Source organism: Macaca mulatta, chromosome 1 (assembly GCF_049350105.2).
Source record: "Macaca mulatta isolate MMU2019108-1 chromosome 1, T2T-MMU8v2.0, whole genome shotgun sequence".
In the NCBI taxonomy this organism is placed as follows: domain Eukaryota; kingdom Metazoa; phylum Chordata; class Mammalia; order Primates; family Cercopithecidae; genus Macaca; species Macaca mulatta.
Genome location: NC_133406.1, coordinates 106,803,266 through 106,820,299, shown reverse-complemented (window position 1 = coordinate 106,820,299; position 17,034 = coordinate 106,803,266). Strand labels below are relative to the sequence as shown.

General features: G+C 48.6%; 3 protein-coding genes across 36 annotated transcripts in view; 2 read left to right on the top strand and 1 right to left on the bottom strand.

Moving 5' to 3' along the window:
• The window catches only part of KCNJ10 (potassium inwardly rectifying channel subfamily J member 10), a 31,998-nt gene extending 28,318 nt beyond the window's left edge, over positions 1–3,680 (bottom strand). For 2 of the 5 annotated variants that reach the window (XM_015110282.3, XM_077997346.1), the window contains exon 1: positions 3,433–3,680. The gene's annotated coding sequence lies outside the window, so the exon portion shown is untranslated. 5 annotated transcript variants of the gene reach the window in all.
• The window catches only part of KCNJ9 (potassium inwardly rectifying channel subfamily J member 9), a 62,716-nt gene that overhangs the window by 35,138 nt on the left and 10,544 nt on the right, over positions 1–17,034 (top strand). For 11 of the 30 annotated variants that reach the window (XM_077940963.1, XM_077940952.1, XM_077940957.1 and 8 more), the window contains exon 1: positions 15,498–15,657. The exons of 9 other annotated variants lie outside the window; for them this stretch is intronic. Coding sequence is in view for 5 of the 21 variants with exons in the window: in XM_077940913.1 (XP_077797039.1) it covers positions 15,603–15,704 (102 nt within the window). In the remaining 16 variants the exon portion in view is untranslated. Of the gene's footprint in view, positions 1–15,497; positions 15,705–15,790; positions 15,944–16,759; positions 16,857–17,034 lie in introns of those variants that run through there. 10 more of the 30 variants (XM_077940918.1, XM_077940908.1, XM_077940927.1 and 7 more) reach the window with 4 other exon arrangements.
• Positions 3,471–17,034, top strand: part of ATP1A2 (ATPase Na+/K+ transporting subunit alpha 2) — a 74,241-nt gene continuing 60,677 nt past the window's right edge. Inside the window, exon 1 of the mRNA XM_077997364.1 lies at positions 3,471–3,474. The gene's annotated coding sequence lies outside the window, so the exon portion shown is untranslated. The remainder of the gene's footprint in view (positions 3,475–17,034) is intronic.

The following is a 17,034-nucleotide window of genomic DNA, read 5'->3' as shown; positions in this document are numbered from 1 at the left end:
TTAGCTACTAAGTGGTAAACTAGGACTGAATCCCACAAAGTCGGACTCCAAGGCTGTGCTCTTAACCATAGTGCCTGCTGTCTCTCAGAGCGGAAAGTAACCCTGGAACAGCAAGAGAGAGGTGCAACAGTCACCCAGGAGAGGCCCCTGACAGTTGTCACAATAATCCCTGTGCTCTGAGCTCCATCACTCCTCTTGGAAGCTTTAAGGATGGGCTTCTTTGTTTGGGGATTTAGTTGGTGGGTTTTGTTTTGGTTTGGTTTGGTTTCTTGGTCCAGAAAGTGGTCTCTCTTTCCTTCCCAGTCTCCATTTCAAATGTCTTTCCTTTTCTGGGATGTGCTTCCTGAGATCTAACCTAAGTCCTTCCAGCTACAGCCACAATCCTTTCCCCAGGTCTTCTGCCGTCGGAAAAGTTGCACAATGGCCACGTATACTCTTTCTGTGCTGCACCTTGTTGGAGGCTGGAGGTCTGATTCAGTCCCCTCTAGCTCCTGCTTCTCCAACCTCCTTCTCCATGCCACAAAGTTCTGTTCTTACTTCTCTCTCACATTCCAGAGCCAGTCCCTCCCTTCCCCCACTACCTCAAATCCAGGCTCCAAGCTGGCAGACACCCACGGGAGGGCATTTCCCACAATCCCTTTCTCTTTGCCCTTTCAAGGTTCTGATGGGGGAGGGGAGGAAGAGGGGCCACCAGATGCACTCTCTCCATAAAGAATGGTGGCAAACATGTAGGCTAAACTCAGAAGAGGGGAGAAAAGCATTGAACTCAGCCTGCCAGAGTCTGAGGTGACATGGCAAACTCTCATTCCCAGGAGCTGCCCAGCCAACCACCCATCATTGGGTGCTAGAACACTTAGATTTTAAATCTCCCTTTCCTCTCCAATCTTTCTGTAGTTTCTTCTCAATGATGTGCCTTGGCTGATTCCTTCTCTGCCCCCTTCCAGGGCCCCACTGCTATCCTGGACAGTTTGGCCTCAGCCTGGACAGTAGCACTGACCAGTCAGGCAAGAGAAGAATCTAGGCCGAGGAAGGGAGGGAGAATGGAGGTTTTCTTCTTCCGTCCTAAATAACCTGTGGCAGGAAAGTTTAGGGACTCCATTGCCCAGTGTCTCTTTTCCTCCTGACCAATGGCAGGAGGCTCGGCCTATCTTTCCATCTTGTGTGCAGAAACCAAGCATTTTACTAGGAGGCTCAGGAGTATCCTTTGAGGAAACGGATCTTTCTGCATGACCCACCCGCTAGAGCTTTAAATGCCCATCCCACCAATCACAGAATGACTCCAGAGGACTTCATCTGAGCCCACTGTGATCCAAGTGTCCCAGCCTCTCTGGTCCCCAGGAAGGTCAAGGGAAGGAAGGTCCCTGGGTCCTCTGCCAGTCACTTCCTTGTAGCTCACGCCAACCAAGCTGGAGCTGTAAATGAGCTTATGCACAGTGATGCAGGTGGGAGGGAGCTAGAATGTGGTTCCATGGGGCATATGGAGGAGGTGGGGGATACCAACGTGCAGATCACTAATCCCCTCACACAAACATATGCACCCATAGACTGGATGTGGGTCAGATGTTGGGGGAGATGGATTTTTTTTTCCTCAGGGTAAGGGATAGCAGAGGGGTTCTGCATTAGAGCCACAGAGGGACTGGAACCATAACCCTGCTACCCCTGCCACTCCCATTCCCCACCCACCCTCCATCAGTGGAGTCATTGCCATTTGATATCCGCTGAGACAACTTGGCTGCTCAGGCTCTGGCTGGGGGGTGGGGGGATGGCTCAGAAAACAGCAGCTCCTTTCAGGACCCAGGTTGGCAAGGGCTTTGGGAGGCTGGACTGGCCCAGATCACCCCCCAACACACTCTCCCTCCCTTCCTCCCTTGCCACCACCACCAAAGGACTTGGGGGAGGCAGCGGGGAAAGGAGTTGGCACTGCCTGGGCCGTGCCTATTGCCTCCGCAATCTAGCCCTGGACCCTCTCCCTGGCATGATGCCTTCCGTCCCCCTCCTCCCTCATTTCTTCCTCCCTAAAGAACCAGTTATGAGTCAGGATGCCTGGTTCCTTACAAACTTGGTCCCCCATACCCAGTCTACCCCCAGAGAAATGTACAAGCCCTACCACTTGGCACAGGATGGTACCCACCATCATGCCAGGAATATGTTCAAAAATCCTTGGAGATTAGGGAGAGAGTTTCAGGATGAAACTAAATTGAACTCAGTGGCGGCTGCTCACCCCTCCTGGGGCTGATTTCATGACAACCACTCCAGGCCCTCCTCAGCACCCTTAAACAAGGCCATCTCTCACACGGGGGCCCTAAATCTCCTGTCATTATCTCCCTCTCACCCAGACAGCCTAAAGCAATCCCAGTGGGGAGAAAAGAAATTCAAACACCACAGCAAGAGCAGACTGGCCAAACATCTTTAGTCAGAATTTGTATTGGTAAGCAACAGAAGCAGGCTTTAAGCACTGACTTATTTGGGGTCCAAATCTGCACCAGCTTCTTCACCATCTCCACTTCCCCATCTGCCTCACCCTGCCTGGGGCACTCACTGGAATTAAACCTCAAGACACCAGAACCCACCCCCACTTTTTCCCAGTGTTGTCCTTCTACCCATTCCTGGTAGAAGGATTCTTTTTTCTCCTCCCCCAAATCAGGAAGTTCCATCCTTCATGTCTTCCGTAACACAGGTGCCCCAGGTTAGTTCTGGTGAGAGGAGGGATGGAATGGGAAGGGGCATCTCCGTCTGGAGGGTGAGTTTATAGAACCCAATCTGCCCTTCTCACTCTAGCAGAAGTGGCCTCGCTCCTTTCCTTCTGGAAATCTCAGTCTGAAACAGCTGGGGTGAGGGTGAGGGGCAATGAGGAGGGATGTCTTAAAATGGGAGCCACTCAGAATGGAAGGAAGAGATTGGGTGGGCAGGGGTCTGGAGCACACCAGGCTTTGGTGTCTCCCCGGTCTAAGCTGCCAGTATCTGTTTCTCTCCCCATGTAGGAACTAGCGATCATGGGTGTCACTATGTGATTGTCACTGTATGGGGAGTGGGGGAGGGGCTGGGGATGGGAGTAACCTGTCCATATGGGGAGGAAGGCGCACTGTCTGCTGTGCCTGTGTATGGGGCGCCAGGTGATGTGTGATTGTCACTGTATTAACTAGAGGAGCGGGGATGCAACTGGTGGTCTGCCCAGTGGGAGGGGGCATCGGGAAAGCCCCTTCCTTAGATGAAAGGGCTGAGGTGACCAGCCTGGCTAGTGTCCTCGTGGGGAGCCCTTCCCAGGAGGCTCAGTTTGGGACTGCCCAAGGCGGGAGGCAGGAGAACAAGACGGTACCGCTGAGGCCAGGCAGGGTAGGGACTGAGGAGCTGGGACCCCGATGTCTCTGGAGAGTTAGGGGGACAGGACCCGGCCGGGGCGGCAGAACTCCTTCATCAGGGCCAGGGTCTTACCTTGGGTCCGAGGTGGAGTGGCCCCTTGGATGGGCCGCGGGGCAGCGGGACAGATGGACTGACGGGGCGGACAGGAGTAAGGAGCAGAGCTGTGCGACGGTCCTGGCCAGGACTCTTAAACCCGGAGCTGGGATCAGATAAGGGCTTGTCCAGGGGCCGGGGCCGGGGTCGGGCCGGCCGGGGGCAGAGCTGGGCCGGGCCGGGCCGCCCCCTCCCGCCGCAGCGCCGGAGCCAAACTTTGTGTGAATGGAGGGGCCCGGAGGGGGGCCGGGCAGGCGGGGGCGGGGGGCTCCGGACGGACCAATGGGAGAGTGGAGCGCCAGGCTCGAGCCGCCGGGATTGGAGGGGCTTGGGCAGGGGGCGGGGCGTGCGGGGCAAGGAAGCGGAGACCCAGACAGCTGCAGGCGCAGAGAGAAATACCCAAAGACAGAGACCCAGACAGACCCGGGGAGAAAGAGAGATGAAGAGACGATACGCGACGCGATAGGAGCTGAGCTGGCAGGGTGACAGGGGAAGGGAGAAGGAAGAAAAGGGAGGCGGTCTTGTCAGAGATGGGTTACGAGAGCTGGAGCCGGGGGGCGGGACTGGGGCCGAGTTAATGAAGTGGAAATGAATTCAGTACCCGCCCAGTGGCCCTGCAGGCAGCGCCGAAGGCGGCGCCTGGAAGTGAGATTGGGGCGGAGTAGGCCTGGGCTCCCTGGGCCACAGGACTGTATCTTTGGGCACAATTCCCGTGTTGTTCACCGTTTCCTAAGTCCCAGGTGCGGTGCTGGGTGCGAGATGCATAGCACACCGTGCCCACCTGCAGCGGCTTTCTCTGCAAGGAAAGATAAGGCCGGAACCCGCAGCTAAGTGCGGGAGGTACTGAAGGCTGCGAAAGGGAGAGGTCATTCTGCTCAAAGGGCTCCTAGCAGATGTGGGAGGAAAGAGGTAACATCTGATTAAGGTCCCAAAGGAAGCAGAAGATTCAGGTGCTGAGAGATGGTCCCCAGGACTCTGTTCCATTTAAGGCAGAGGGAACGTCCTGGGGAGACGTGAAAATACAAGTTCACTTGGGAAACAGCATCAAACTGTCCCATTTACTAGATTAGAGTGCAGGGTGATGGTTCTCAACCCTTTCATCACCAAAGACTTCTTTAATTTCCTGAATCTATGTTTTGAGAGGTTTTAATTCACCCCCACCCCCAGCATTTATTAAAGAAGAATATAATTATTTCCTCATTCCTGATCATCATAAGCATTTAACTGCTAATCAATAACCAGTGTTACCATACTGAGTTGCTATAAATTCAGGTAAAAAAGGAAAGAAACTAGGAATGTAGCTTAGTTTAACCGCTAAAAGTCATAAGATAAGTAAATGTCCATTCAAGTAGCCTCATTGGAGAAGCTGGAAGGACTGGACTAAAGGTTAGGCACCATAGGCAGTGTTTGTGTTAGGGGAGCACCTGGAAAAAACACAGAGTTGTGCTGATTTGTGGTCAGGCCAGAGTTTCTGTAGGCAATGGAGAGCAATCGAAGGTTCTTGGGAAGGACGGGGTAGGAGAAAGCTATGGAATTTTAGGAAAATTAATCTGGAGGTGACAAAATAGTTTGAACCAAGGGGTTATAGTAGGCAAGTAGACTAGATAGAAAACAATTGCAATAATATAAGCATGAAGAGATGAGAGCCCAAGTCGGCGTGGCAGTGGTGAAAAGTGGAACACAGAAAATGAATTGGAGTACAGAAAAACCAAAAGAAAATGAAAAAACTTTGAAGCCAACTGGACATGATGAGCAAAAGAGGGAAGCTGCAGAGATCATACTAGAGTCTCAAGTCAAGTGATCAGAACTGCGAGGTCATTCATGGGCATAGGGGAACCTGCGGGGTGGATCACACCTGGTGAGGAGATTGAGGTGGGGAAAGAGGAAGTGATGAGTTCAGAGCTGGAAGCTGTGGAGAGAGGTCAGAACCAGAGAGAGAAAGGAGGTCACTGCTGCCAGGGCAGGGTGAGTTGAAGCCATGAGAACAGAGTAGCTCCCAACAAATACTGCACAGAGAAATGAGAGCCTGGCACAGAGAGTGAGGAATACCTATGTTTAGGGGATGGGAAGAAGAAGGACCCCCAAAGAGTGAAAGAGAATCCACCAGACAGGCAGGAAGGAGACAAAGAAAGTGAGATGTCATGGATCCAAGGAAGGAGAAACTGTTAAGGAGGAGGTTCTAACAGTGCCAACAGGTACAGAGAGAAGAGGCATTGGGCTTGGCAGTGACAAAGTCTCTAGTGACATTGAGAGCAATTTCAGAAGAGTGAGCAAGGTGGGAACCAGATTACAAGTTACCACTAGAAAGTGAGAAACTGTCAGCAAGTATAGGTTACACTTTTGAGAACTCTACTCACAGAGAGGAGAGAAATAGAAACCAGACAATGTACTAGAAACAGGCCAGGCACAGTGGCTCATGCCTGTAATCCCAGCACTTTAGGAGGCCGAGACAGGTGGATCACCTGAGGTCAGGAGTTTAAGACCAGCCTGGCCAACATGGCAAAACCCCATCTCTAGTAAAAATACAAAAATTAGCCAGGCATGGTGGTGCGCGCCTATAATCCCAGCTACTTGGGAGATTGAGGCATGTGAATCACTTGAACCTGGGAGGCAGAGGTTGCAGTGAGCCGAGAACATACCACTGCACTCCAGCCTGGGGGACAGAGCAAGACTCTATCTCCAAAAACAAAACAAAATGAAATAAAAAAACAAACAAAAAAAGAAAAAAGAAACAGTCTTCCAGTTTTTCTTTTTCACACTCCCAATACCCTCTCTTCCTAAGTCAATGTGGATGAGGGGCTGTGGTGAGATGGTCTGAGGGCCAGCTTACAAGGCTGATATAAGAACTTTAAGTTACCAAAAATAGGACATCCAAAAGATCCTTAAGGGGGCCACGGTCTTGACATTCAAAGACAGAGAGGACTTAGGCAGGGGTGTCCAATCTTTTGGCTTCCCTGGGCCACACTGGAAGAAGAATTGTCTTGGGCCACACATAAAATACACTAACACTAACAGTAGCTGATGAGCTTTAAAAAAAATCACAAAAAGAGCCCTCATAATGTTTTAAGAAAGTTTACAAATTTGTGTTGGGCCTCATTCAAAGCCATCCTGGGCTGCATGCAGCCCACAGGCTGAGGGTTGGACAAGCTTGGCTTGGAGGCTCTGGTGGAACTCCAAAATAAACATGAAGTACACCAGAGAAGAGAAAGCAAGGGGACCGTAATGATTTATGGAATCATTAACAGACATTTATTGTGCACTTATTATTTTTCCAAAAATGTTATCCATGCATTTAGCTTCAACTACCACCCATGTGTCAATATGTCCAGCCCACCCAGATATCCATTTCAAACTCAACATATTTAAAGTAGAACATGTCACCTTGCTCACAAGAGTGATCCTCTTCATTTATTCCCTACCGTGGTAGATACACTATCATCACCCAACCAGAAACATGGCAGCCATCCTAGATTCTTCAATCTTCCTCACCTCATCTCCTTTATTGAATCAATGCATCTGTGTTCTAAATAGCCTCAATATTGTCCCCTTCCTCTCTATTCCATTACCATTGCTGTAGTCTAAGACACCATTACCTCTCACCAGGTAATAAGTTTGCATCTTTGATCCTGCTCAAATTTCATGCTGGATTGTAATCCCCAATGCTGGACATGAGCCTGGTGGGAGCTGTTTTGATCTTGGGGGCAGGTCCCTCAACAGCTTGGTGCTATCTTTATGATAGTGAGTTCTCGTGAGATCTGGTCATTTAAAAGTATGTGGCAGGCTGGGCGCAGTGGCTGAAGCCCGTAATCCCAGCACTTTGGGAGGCCGAGATGGGCGGATCACGAGGTCAGGAGATCGAGACCATCCTGGCTAACACGGTGAAACCCTGTCTCTACTAAAAAATACAAACAACTAGCAGGGCGAGGTGGTGGGCGCCTGTAGTCCCAGCTACTCGGGAGGCTGAGGCAGGAGAATGGCGTAAACCCGGGAGGCAGAGTTTGCAGTGAGCTGAGATCCGGCCACTGCACTCCAGCCTGGGTGACAGAGTGAGACTCCGTCTCAAAAAAAAGTATGTGGCAACACCCCTCATCATCAACTCTCTGTTGCTCCTGCTCTTGCCATGTGATGTGCCTGCTCCTGCTTTGCCTTCCACCGTAAAAGCTTCCTGAGGTCTCCCGAGAAGCTGAGCAGATGTCAGCACCATGCTTCCCGTAAAGCCTGCAGAACTGTGAGCCAATTAAACCTCTTTATAAATTACCCAGTGTCTGTTGTTTTTGTTTTTGTTGTTGTTTTAATTTTTAATCTTTTTTTTTTTTTTTTTTTTTGAGACAGGGTTTCACTCTGTCCCCCGGGCTGGAGTGCAGTGGTGTGATCACAGCTCACTGCAACCCTGAACTCCTGTGCTCAAGCAGCCTTCCTGCCTCAACCTCAAACATAGCTGGAACTACAGGTGTTCGCCATTACACCCAGCTATTTTTTTTTTTTTTAATTTTCAGTAGAGACGAAAAATCGCTATGTTGATGAGGATGGTCTTGAACTTGTGAGCTCAAGCAATCCTCCCACCTCAGCCTCCCGAAATGCTGGGATTACAGGCTTGAGCCACCATGTGCTGTCTCGGGTATTTCTTTATAGCAACTCAAGAACGGCCTAATACACCAGGGCTACTGCAGCAGCCTTCTAACTAGTTTTCCTACCTCCAGTCTTCCTCCACTCTAATAATTCTTTGGATTATGAATTTCTTTATTTAAAAGTAATTAAGCACCAGTAAAATACATCTCTCTGGAACACACGTCTGACCATATCACTTCCAAGTTTTAAAACCTTCAGCAACTGCCAAATATCTATAAGTAAAGTCCAAGTTCCTTACCCTGGAAGAGAAGGCTTATTATAACCTGGACCTGGTGCCATTCCAGCCTCATCTTCTTCCACTGCCCCTACACACCCAAAGCTACAGCAACTTCTTTTAATACTCAAGGTTCAGCCTTATGTTCTCTTTCTGTGTCTTGCCCCTTGATCCTTTGTCATTTACATAGCTCCAACTATTGTCCCTGAGTGAAGCCCAAATCTCTATCTTCAATCCTACACTCTCTTTGGAGCTCCATATTTCTAGTTGCTTGCAGGGAATTTCCATCCTGACTTGACGGGCCCCAAACTGAACTCAGTAACTTCCTCCCCAAAGGTGGAAGTGCTCGGTGACTTCCTTAGTTCTGTGTTACTCCTGGTCGATTAGAATAAGTGACCTTTACTCTTCACCCTTGCCTTGGGCCCATTCCTGGACATGTCAATTAAGCCAACAAATGCTGTCAAGTCTCCCTTTCTTTCATCTGTTTGCAATGTCCTTTTTCATTCATATGACCACTACCAGGATCAGAAAGATCAGTACAGCCCAGGACCTGACCCATCCTTCACCTTTCTCTCCAGTCTCAAAGGAAGAGGCAACATGTTTTCATCACGTCGGTCCCTGTGCCCTTGTTTTAAAACCCCAAACAGGTGCCTCTTGCTTACAGGTCACAGTGAAGGAGGTCTTCACCACAGAAGACCTAGAAAAAAAAAAAAAGATAAAAAACGTGGCAGGCCCCCAAACTGAACTCGGCATCTTCCTCTCCAAGGCTGGAAGTGCTCATGACTTCCTTAATTCCGTGTTACTTCTGGTCAATCAGACTAAAAAACTACAAGTGATCTGCAGAAGTGTCATCTACTAACAATCACAGTGAGGATAGAGTGGGGTGGGACTGGGCAGTTAGAAAGACTTTATAAGTCCTTGAGCAGCAGGGGTGGGAGCTTGTGGAAAAGTACACAGGTAGCTTCAACAGCACTGTAATGTTCTGACTTTAAAAGAGTGATTTAAATTGAGTTTTTGTTCTTAAATTATGTTTTATAACATATAGACATATATCCACCATCTATATTCTTTTGTACATATCAAATGTCAGGTTTTCATTTTTAAATTTGTTTGCAAAAGAGAAGTCCTAGAACAGTCTCTAGGAGCCCCGTAGGGAATCGGTAATAAGGGGCATAGGACATTAATATTTGTGAGTGTTTACTATGTCAGATAGATCAGGAGATGAGGAAACAAATTCTCAGGAGTTAAGTGGTTTGCCTCTGGTAACATAGCTGGAAAGTGTTAGTTTTGGCATTTGAATCCACATATATTTGACCCCAAAGCTTGTCTCAGAATAATGCCAGAGGGAATTTGCATGGTTTAAACACAATCTTGCCAACCAGAGGCTATGACCCCTGAGTACATGTTGGTATGAAAAATTCCCCAGAGTTACAATGTCCAGTGTCCACCGTGAAACATGACAGAGGAACCTTCTCTCTTTGAGGAACCCTCTCTCTTCTTTCCGTTTCCCAGCCTGCATCTTCCTTATTCTCCTCCACTTCTCCTTTCAGACTCACTGCTTCCAGCTTTGGCCTCATCTCTACTTTTACTTCATTTACAACGGGGCAGAGGCTACCTCAGAGCAGAGGAGAAGGAGAGTTGGGGTGTGCCACCTGTTTTGGAAAGAGAATCCACAAGTGGGCAGCAGTCTGAGGGGCTTGTGCTTGGCAAAGCAGATGTGGACAGAGGGAGTCAGGAAAGTTTTGGGTTGGGAGGCATGATAGAGACTCAGAATAGTCAGTATTTAACGAGTCTGGAAAGAACAGAGACTGACATGGCTCACCACCGGATTCAGGATTCCAAGTGGCATTTTGGTGCTCACATCCCACGGTGCTGAACAAATTCCATTAGTAGTGGAGCAACTCGTAGCTGAATGACTCAGGCTGCAGAGGAGAAATCCAAGAGAAGGACTGAGCTATATTCCCCTAGTCACTAATGAATCATTACGTCAGTAGATCACCCCCTTTAAATAAATGCAATATACACAAACCCACATTTGTAAGACTTAAGTTGGGGAATACTTAGTTACCTACTAAAGAGTTCTTTCTTTTAAAAAAGAAAAAAATGGCCAGGCACCGTGGCTCATACCTGTAATCCCAGCACTTTGGGAGGCCAAGGTGGGTGGATCACCTAAAATCAGGAGTTCAAGATCAGCCTGGCCAACATGGTGAAACCCCATCTCTACTGAAAATACAAAAAAAAAAAAAAAAAAAAAAGCCAGGCATGGGGGTGTGTGCCTGTAATCTCAGCTACTCAGGAGGGTGAGGCAAGAGAATCACTTGAATCCAGGCAGTGGAGGTTACAGTGAGCTGAGATTGTGCCACTGCACTCCAGCCTGATGACAGAGCAGAACTCTGTCTCAAAAAGAAAAAAAAAAAGAAAAAAAGAAAAAAAATGAATTTATTTAACTAGGGACTTCTAGTACCTTTTCAGTTGGGTCCAATTGATAGAAATTCCATTAACATCCAATGCACTGTGTTAGGAGGGAGGCAACTGGGAATAAAGAAATACGAGGAACCTCGAGTTGGGTGGCCTGAGTCTTAGTCCTGACTGTTTTCTTGGGACCTATTCCTACCTGTAAAGTAAGGGCTAATTCTGTACCACCTCTAATTGTCATACAACTTTTAAATCTTAGCCTGTCTCTACCCAGTCCTATAAAGCAAGATAGAACTCTATGTGAGAAGGCTTCTGATCCTCCTGCTCTGCTGAAAGTAGCCAGAAAGGCAGCAAGCTCCTCAGCCTCAAGAACCCAGCCGGGGCTCCGTCTGACCTGGAGCTGTGCTCTGCTTCTCCCCATTTCACTCTAATCTTCAGCTTCAGTCATTTGCCACATCTGCTCCTTCAACCATATCTTTGCTCTGAGTTTTCTAGAACCCCATTCCCCTTGAATTTATACAAATTTTTATAATCAACAAGATTGGCCTCCCTGATCCACTACACTCATATCCTCAACTGTCTCCTGTCTTCCCCATCATGCTTCCTCTTCCCCTTGCCTGATTTTGCACAAGCTGTCTCATGATCTTGCCCAGGGAAGCCTCCCCAGATTGGCTGATCTCAGGGCTGCCACAAAGGCACCTGCTGATGGGGCAAGTTGAGGACTGAACTGCATTCAGCTTGCCAATTCCTGCACCCGGCTCAGAGCTGTGTCTGCTGGAGGAAGTGAACCTTTTATTTTCTCCCAAAAGTATCACCTGTTCCCTGTTCTCCAAGCGACATGCCACAGTAGGCTCTTTCTAAGCTCTTTTTCTATTTTGCACCGCAGTTCCTTTTTTTTTTTTTTTTCCAGAAAGGGTCTCACTCTGTTGTCCAGGCTGGAGTGCAGTGGCACAATCATGGCTCACTGCAGCCTTGAGCTCCCAGGCCCAGGCGATCCTCCTGCCTCAACCTCCAGGGTGGCTGGGACCACATGCACATACCACTACATCCATCTAATTTTGTATTTTTTGTAGAGACAGGGTTTTGCCATGTTGCCCAGACTGATCTCCATCTCCTGGGTTCAAGCGATCCGCATGCCTCAGCCTCCCAGAGTGCTGGGATTACAGGTGTGAGCCACCGTGCCAGGCCAAAAGCTAGAATCTTGTCTATGGTTTTGTGTCCTGGTGCCTAGGAAAACTTTTTTTCTGCTGCCTCAGTTTGAGCTCAGTGATAAATAAGGAACTGAGGTTAGGTAACAGGTAAAGTCTAGGACATGCAGGATGAGTGAATCAGGTGAGGGAGTGGTGGTCTTCTTCCTTGTCAGCAAGGCTAGGTTCAGGGGCACCTGGACTGACGCGAGAGGCTGGCTGAAATTGCCTCGTGGAGGGCCCTGCCAGTGATGCCCCCTCCAGCAAATGGGGCCAGCTCTATGCAAATGTGTTCTTGCCCAGGAGTTTGGTTTCTTCTTTCTGAGCTCCTGGCACAGTGGAACCAACGTGAGCAGCTGCTTGGCAGGACAGAGAAGGGCAGGCTAGCAGTCTCAAAGCTCGGGTGACAGGACCAGGCCCAGGAGACGGGGATGTTGACTGGGGCTTTAACAGCACTCTTGATGCCAATCTCGGGCTGAAAACTCGATATTTCCACTTGGAACAACAAGAATCACCAGCAAGAGAGCTGAGGAGAGGGCAGTATACCGGGGGTGCCCCCTGCAGGCCTCACAGGGTGGTGCCAGAACAGAGGAAGGTGGCACAGGCAGGGTGAGGCTTTTAGGACATCCCTGAGATGATGGTGATGATGGTGACCATGATGATGACCATGAAGAAGACAGTGAGGAGGAGGAGGAAGAGGAAGATAGTAGCTAGCATTTACTGAGTACTAACAATGTGTCAGGCATTGCCTTATGTAGTCTTCATGACAACCCCCTAAGAGATGAGTAATATGGTTGTTCTTTTTCTAGACGAAAAATCTGAGGTTTAACGAGGTTAAGTAATTGGTTCACCCAGCTAGTAGTGGACAGAGGTGGGATTTGAACCCAAGTCATTGCCTCCCGAGCTTATATTATCCAGTACAGAATTTCTCACCTTACCAGGTCATTCCAGGAGCTTCTAGCCCTCCGTGTCCATCTCTATGTCTTCCTGCTCCTCTAGCTCATATTTTCTTGATCCAAATTTATAGGATCTGGATAAGAATAGATCCATATCTGGGATATAATAACACTGATAACAATAACAAAAACACTTTGCATTTGTAAACCACTTTCTTCTCTTCATTATTTCCCTGGGGAAAAATAAACAATAAGATATTTCTATTTCTCCAAATTTTGTTCTGGTTTTTATCAGTGTTCCTGAAGCTATTTCAATATAGTCATGATCAATTTATAAGAATAATTTTAGGTTCTGCTTTTTTATGTAACTGTGTTATATACACATTCACATATTTAAACACAGCAATTATTATGGCTTTACAGTAACCCATGATGTTAATATGCCACAGATACTACATTACTGAGGCAGTGTAACTTTGTGAAGAGAACACTAGGCTGAGGCTGACAACACCAAATGCCGGCAGGAATGTGGAGCATCAGGAACAGGAATTTGTGGCTGATGGGAATGCAAAATGGTACAGCCACTTTGGAAGGAAGTGTGGCAGTTTCTTAAGAAACTAAACATACTCTTACCATATGATCCAGGAATCATGCTCCTTGGTATCTACCCAAAGGAGATGAAAATCCGCTAATGGATGTTTATAGCAGCTTTATTCATCATGGCCAAATCTTGAAAGCAACCAAGATGTCCTTCAGTAGGTAAATGGATAAATAAACCCTGGCCATCCTGAAATGGAATATTATTCCGTGCCAAAAAGACCTACAAAGCCCTGAAAAGACATGGAGGAACCTTAAATTTCATTACTAAGTGAAAGAAGCCAATTTGAAATGGCTACGTACGTATTGTACAATTCCAACTATATGACTTTCCAGAGAAGGAAAATTATGGAAACAGGAAAAAGAGCAGTTGTTTCCAGGGGTTAGGGAAGGGGGATTGACTAGGCAGAGCGTAGAGAACTTTTACAGCAATGAGACTATAATGGTGGATACACATCATTGTACATTTGTCCAAACCCACAGAATGTACAACACCAAGAGTGAACCCTAATGTTGACTATGGACTTTGGGTGATTATGATGTCAATGTAGTTTCATCACATGTAAGCAATATGCCACTCTGGTGGAGGATGTTGACAGTGGGAGAGGCTGTGCATGTGTGGCGACGGGGGCATACGGAGACTCTGTATAACTTTCCTGTCAATTTTGCTCTGAATCTTGCCTTGTCGCCCAGGCTGGAGTGCAGTGGCGCGATCTCGGCTCACTGCAAGCTCCGCCTCCCGGGTTCCTGCCATTCTCCTGCCTCAGCCTCCCGCGTAGCTGGGACTACAAGCACCCGCCACCACACCCGGCTAATTTTTGTATTTTTAGTAGAGATGGGTTTCACCATGTTAGCTAGGATGGTCTTGATCTCCTGACCTCATGATCCGCCCACCTCGGCCTCCCAAAGTGCTGGGATTACAGGCGTGAGCCACCGTGCCCGGCCTGTCTTTTTTAAAAAAAAAAATTAAAAAGCATGAGGTGATACAGATGTGGGAGTTTGACTCCTATCTCTGTCCAACTCCGTGACATTTGATAAATCACTTAACATGTCTCAGTTTTAGTTTCCTCATCTATAACTGGGAACAATAATACCTATCTGATAGAGTTGCCATGGGTATGAAATGAGGCATGTGTCTCGTTCATATCCGATGTTCAATGAATTAGTAGCAGTAGCCACTGTGTGTTTGTGTGTCTTTCTCCCTCATGGGTTAATGAGCTCCTTGTGGGCAGGGGCTTACTCATTCTGTAACCACCCATCTAACACACTGCCTGGCACTTGGGCTCCATAGAAGTTTGCTGAGTGAATACTTAGTAAGCTCTAACCTAGGCTTTTCTCTCTGGTGAACATTTGGGTTGTTTCCAGGGTTTTTGCTATGAACAAAATACATTTCAAAGCCTTCGTGTTTTTGTTGTTGTTGTTGTTTTGGGTGTTTTTTGTTTGTTTGTTTTTCATTTGATCTGCACACCCTGTGAAGCAGGCAGAAAGGGGATATTTGCACTTGTCCACACCCTGGTATAGATGGAATAAGTGTGGCTCAGGGAAGTGAAGTGACTCCTATGGTCACAGTGCAAATCAGTGACAATAATTAGAACCCCTGACCCTGCCTTCCTTCCTTTAGTAGATCTAGTTTCCTTCTAGCTACCGCCTTCTGGATCCATGGCCTCTCCAGAACTAGAGACCGTGATGGTCGGCCTGAGCTGAGAGCAGCACCTGCACACAGAGACCCATGTTGAAGGTGGTGAGCTGCCAGTTCCCAGATGGCCCTCTGAAACCCCAGGGAACCTAACACCTTATTCTCAAATACATGAAGGCTTGTATTTTCCCCGAGCAAGGAGCTTCTTAGGAAAGAGCCAGTGTGCCAGCTTTGTTTTTCTTTCTTCTTCTTCTTTTTTTTTTTTTTTTTTCCTATGAGGGGGTGAGGAGCCAAGCTCTGAGTTGTCCAGAAGGAGGGACTTAGGCTAAAAATAGCTATGGCGTGTGGTTTGGATCAACCCCTAGTGGTACCCAGGACTGGGGAGGGGAGGGGGATGCTCTGGAGCTGTCGCCAGACTGGTTGCCGTGGAAACGAGAGAGGAGCAGGGGAGCCTGGGAAGTAGGGATGACACAGATAGCAAGTCCTAGTCAGAGCCGCCGCTACATTTAGGAGAAACAGCGGTGTCTGCGGCTCCCACCCTTCAGGGGGCCCGTGGGGGGGGCGGTGTCAGGGGCATGGACGCCACCCCCCAGGGGTCTCTGCTGCCGGCTACTCTCCTCTCCACGTGCTGTGAGTTGAGTTGCGGGGGACTTGGGGTTTGGGCCCCTATTTCCAAGGCAAGTGGGGGTTTGGGAGGAGCTGGTTCTTGGGGGAGTTTACACCAGGTCTCTCCTTCCAAAAAATGAGCCCCCTTACTCCCCAGATCTCTAGAGGGAGGAAGAGGGGCCCAGGAAAAGTGGTACTGCGATCGTCTGCAAAGGGGTCATAGCATGCACAAGAAATGAGGAGTAGGTTGGAGGAACTGAAATTCTTGGAGGGAAGATGGAGAAATCAAGTCCTTGATCTTGGGATAGAGGTAACAATTTCACACTTTCCCTTCCCCTGAGAAAAATGCAGTCCCCCACTCAGGAAGACAGGATTTGGGACACATTCAAAATAAGGTTTGCCTAGATCCCTGGGGCAATGGAGAGTGAGAGAGTTCTGGGGGTGATCAGACATTGGGGTTCCTTCCCCATCCCTAGGCAAACAGATCTGCCTAAGCAGGCCGACTGGGGGTCAGATTACTTATGACCCTGAGAGAACATCTGAAAGCCTACCTGGAACTAAAGCTAGGATGATGAGAGCAGGGTCGTTTTCTGCATGACCTGGGGTCTCTGAGCCAGTCAATGCTTACTCTTCCTGAGGACATCTGAGCTTCAGGGAAGGAAAAGGAAGCTCACTGTCGGGGGCAGGGGAGACCCTAATCTTCCATTGCCATGGGGCTCTTGGACCCTGTGTCCCCTGACTCCATGGACAATAAATGCAGGGGGTGCCCCTAAGCTCAAAGCCATTTCATTTTGATTTCTCTTCCTGCCCTCTCTACCCCAATACACACACACACACACACACATACCCTCTCCAGAGTGCTGACTGCACAGCACCTCACCCCAGAACATAAAATGCTGGAGTGCTAGGTTTAGAGTCACATACCCAGGCAGTTTCTCCCCAGGACCTGGTCAACCATCCAGGCCATCTGTGGTTCCTATGGCACACTCCTCCATCCCCCACCCACTAGCCAGCCCACGTTTCCGTGGAGTGGGAGGAGAGGATCATTCCCAGGAAAGAGAAGGGAAGGTAGAAGAGTCCCAAATCCTTATTCTAAACCTTTCCCTGTATGGTCCATATCTCCCAGAGGACCCTGGGTGCTTTGGGGAAGGGCTTTGGACCTCTCTCAGAGCAGATTGCAGCTCAGAGAACTCCTCGGAGGGAAGCATGTGAAGCAAAAGCAGGTGGGCTTCACTTGGAATGTGGGCTTTGGGGCATATGGCAGGTGGGGGCGGGGCTGGTGTTAGGATAGTCCATGGGAAGTAAGAGGCTGGGGGAAAATATAACTAGAGGGAGTGGGGAAATAAATGTGGGTGCTTGGTGCTTCACTTGATCTGATTCCATGTCTCTCATGAAGAATAG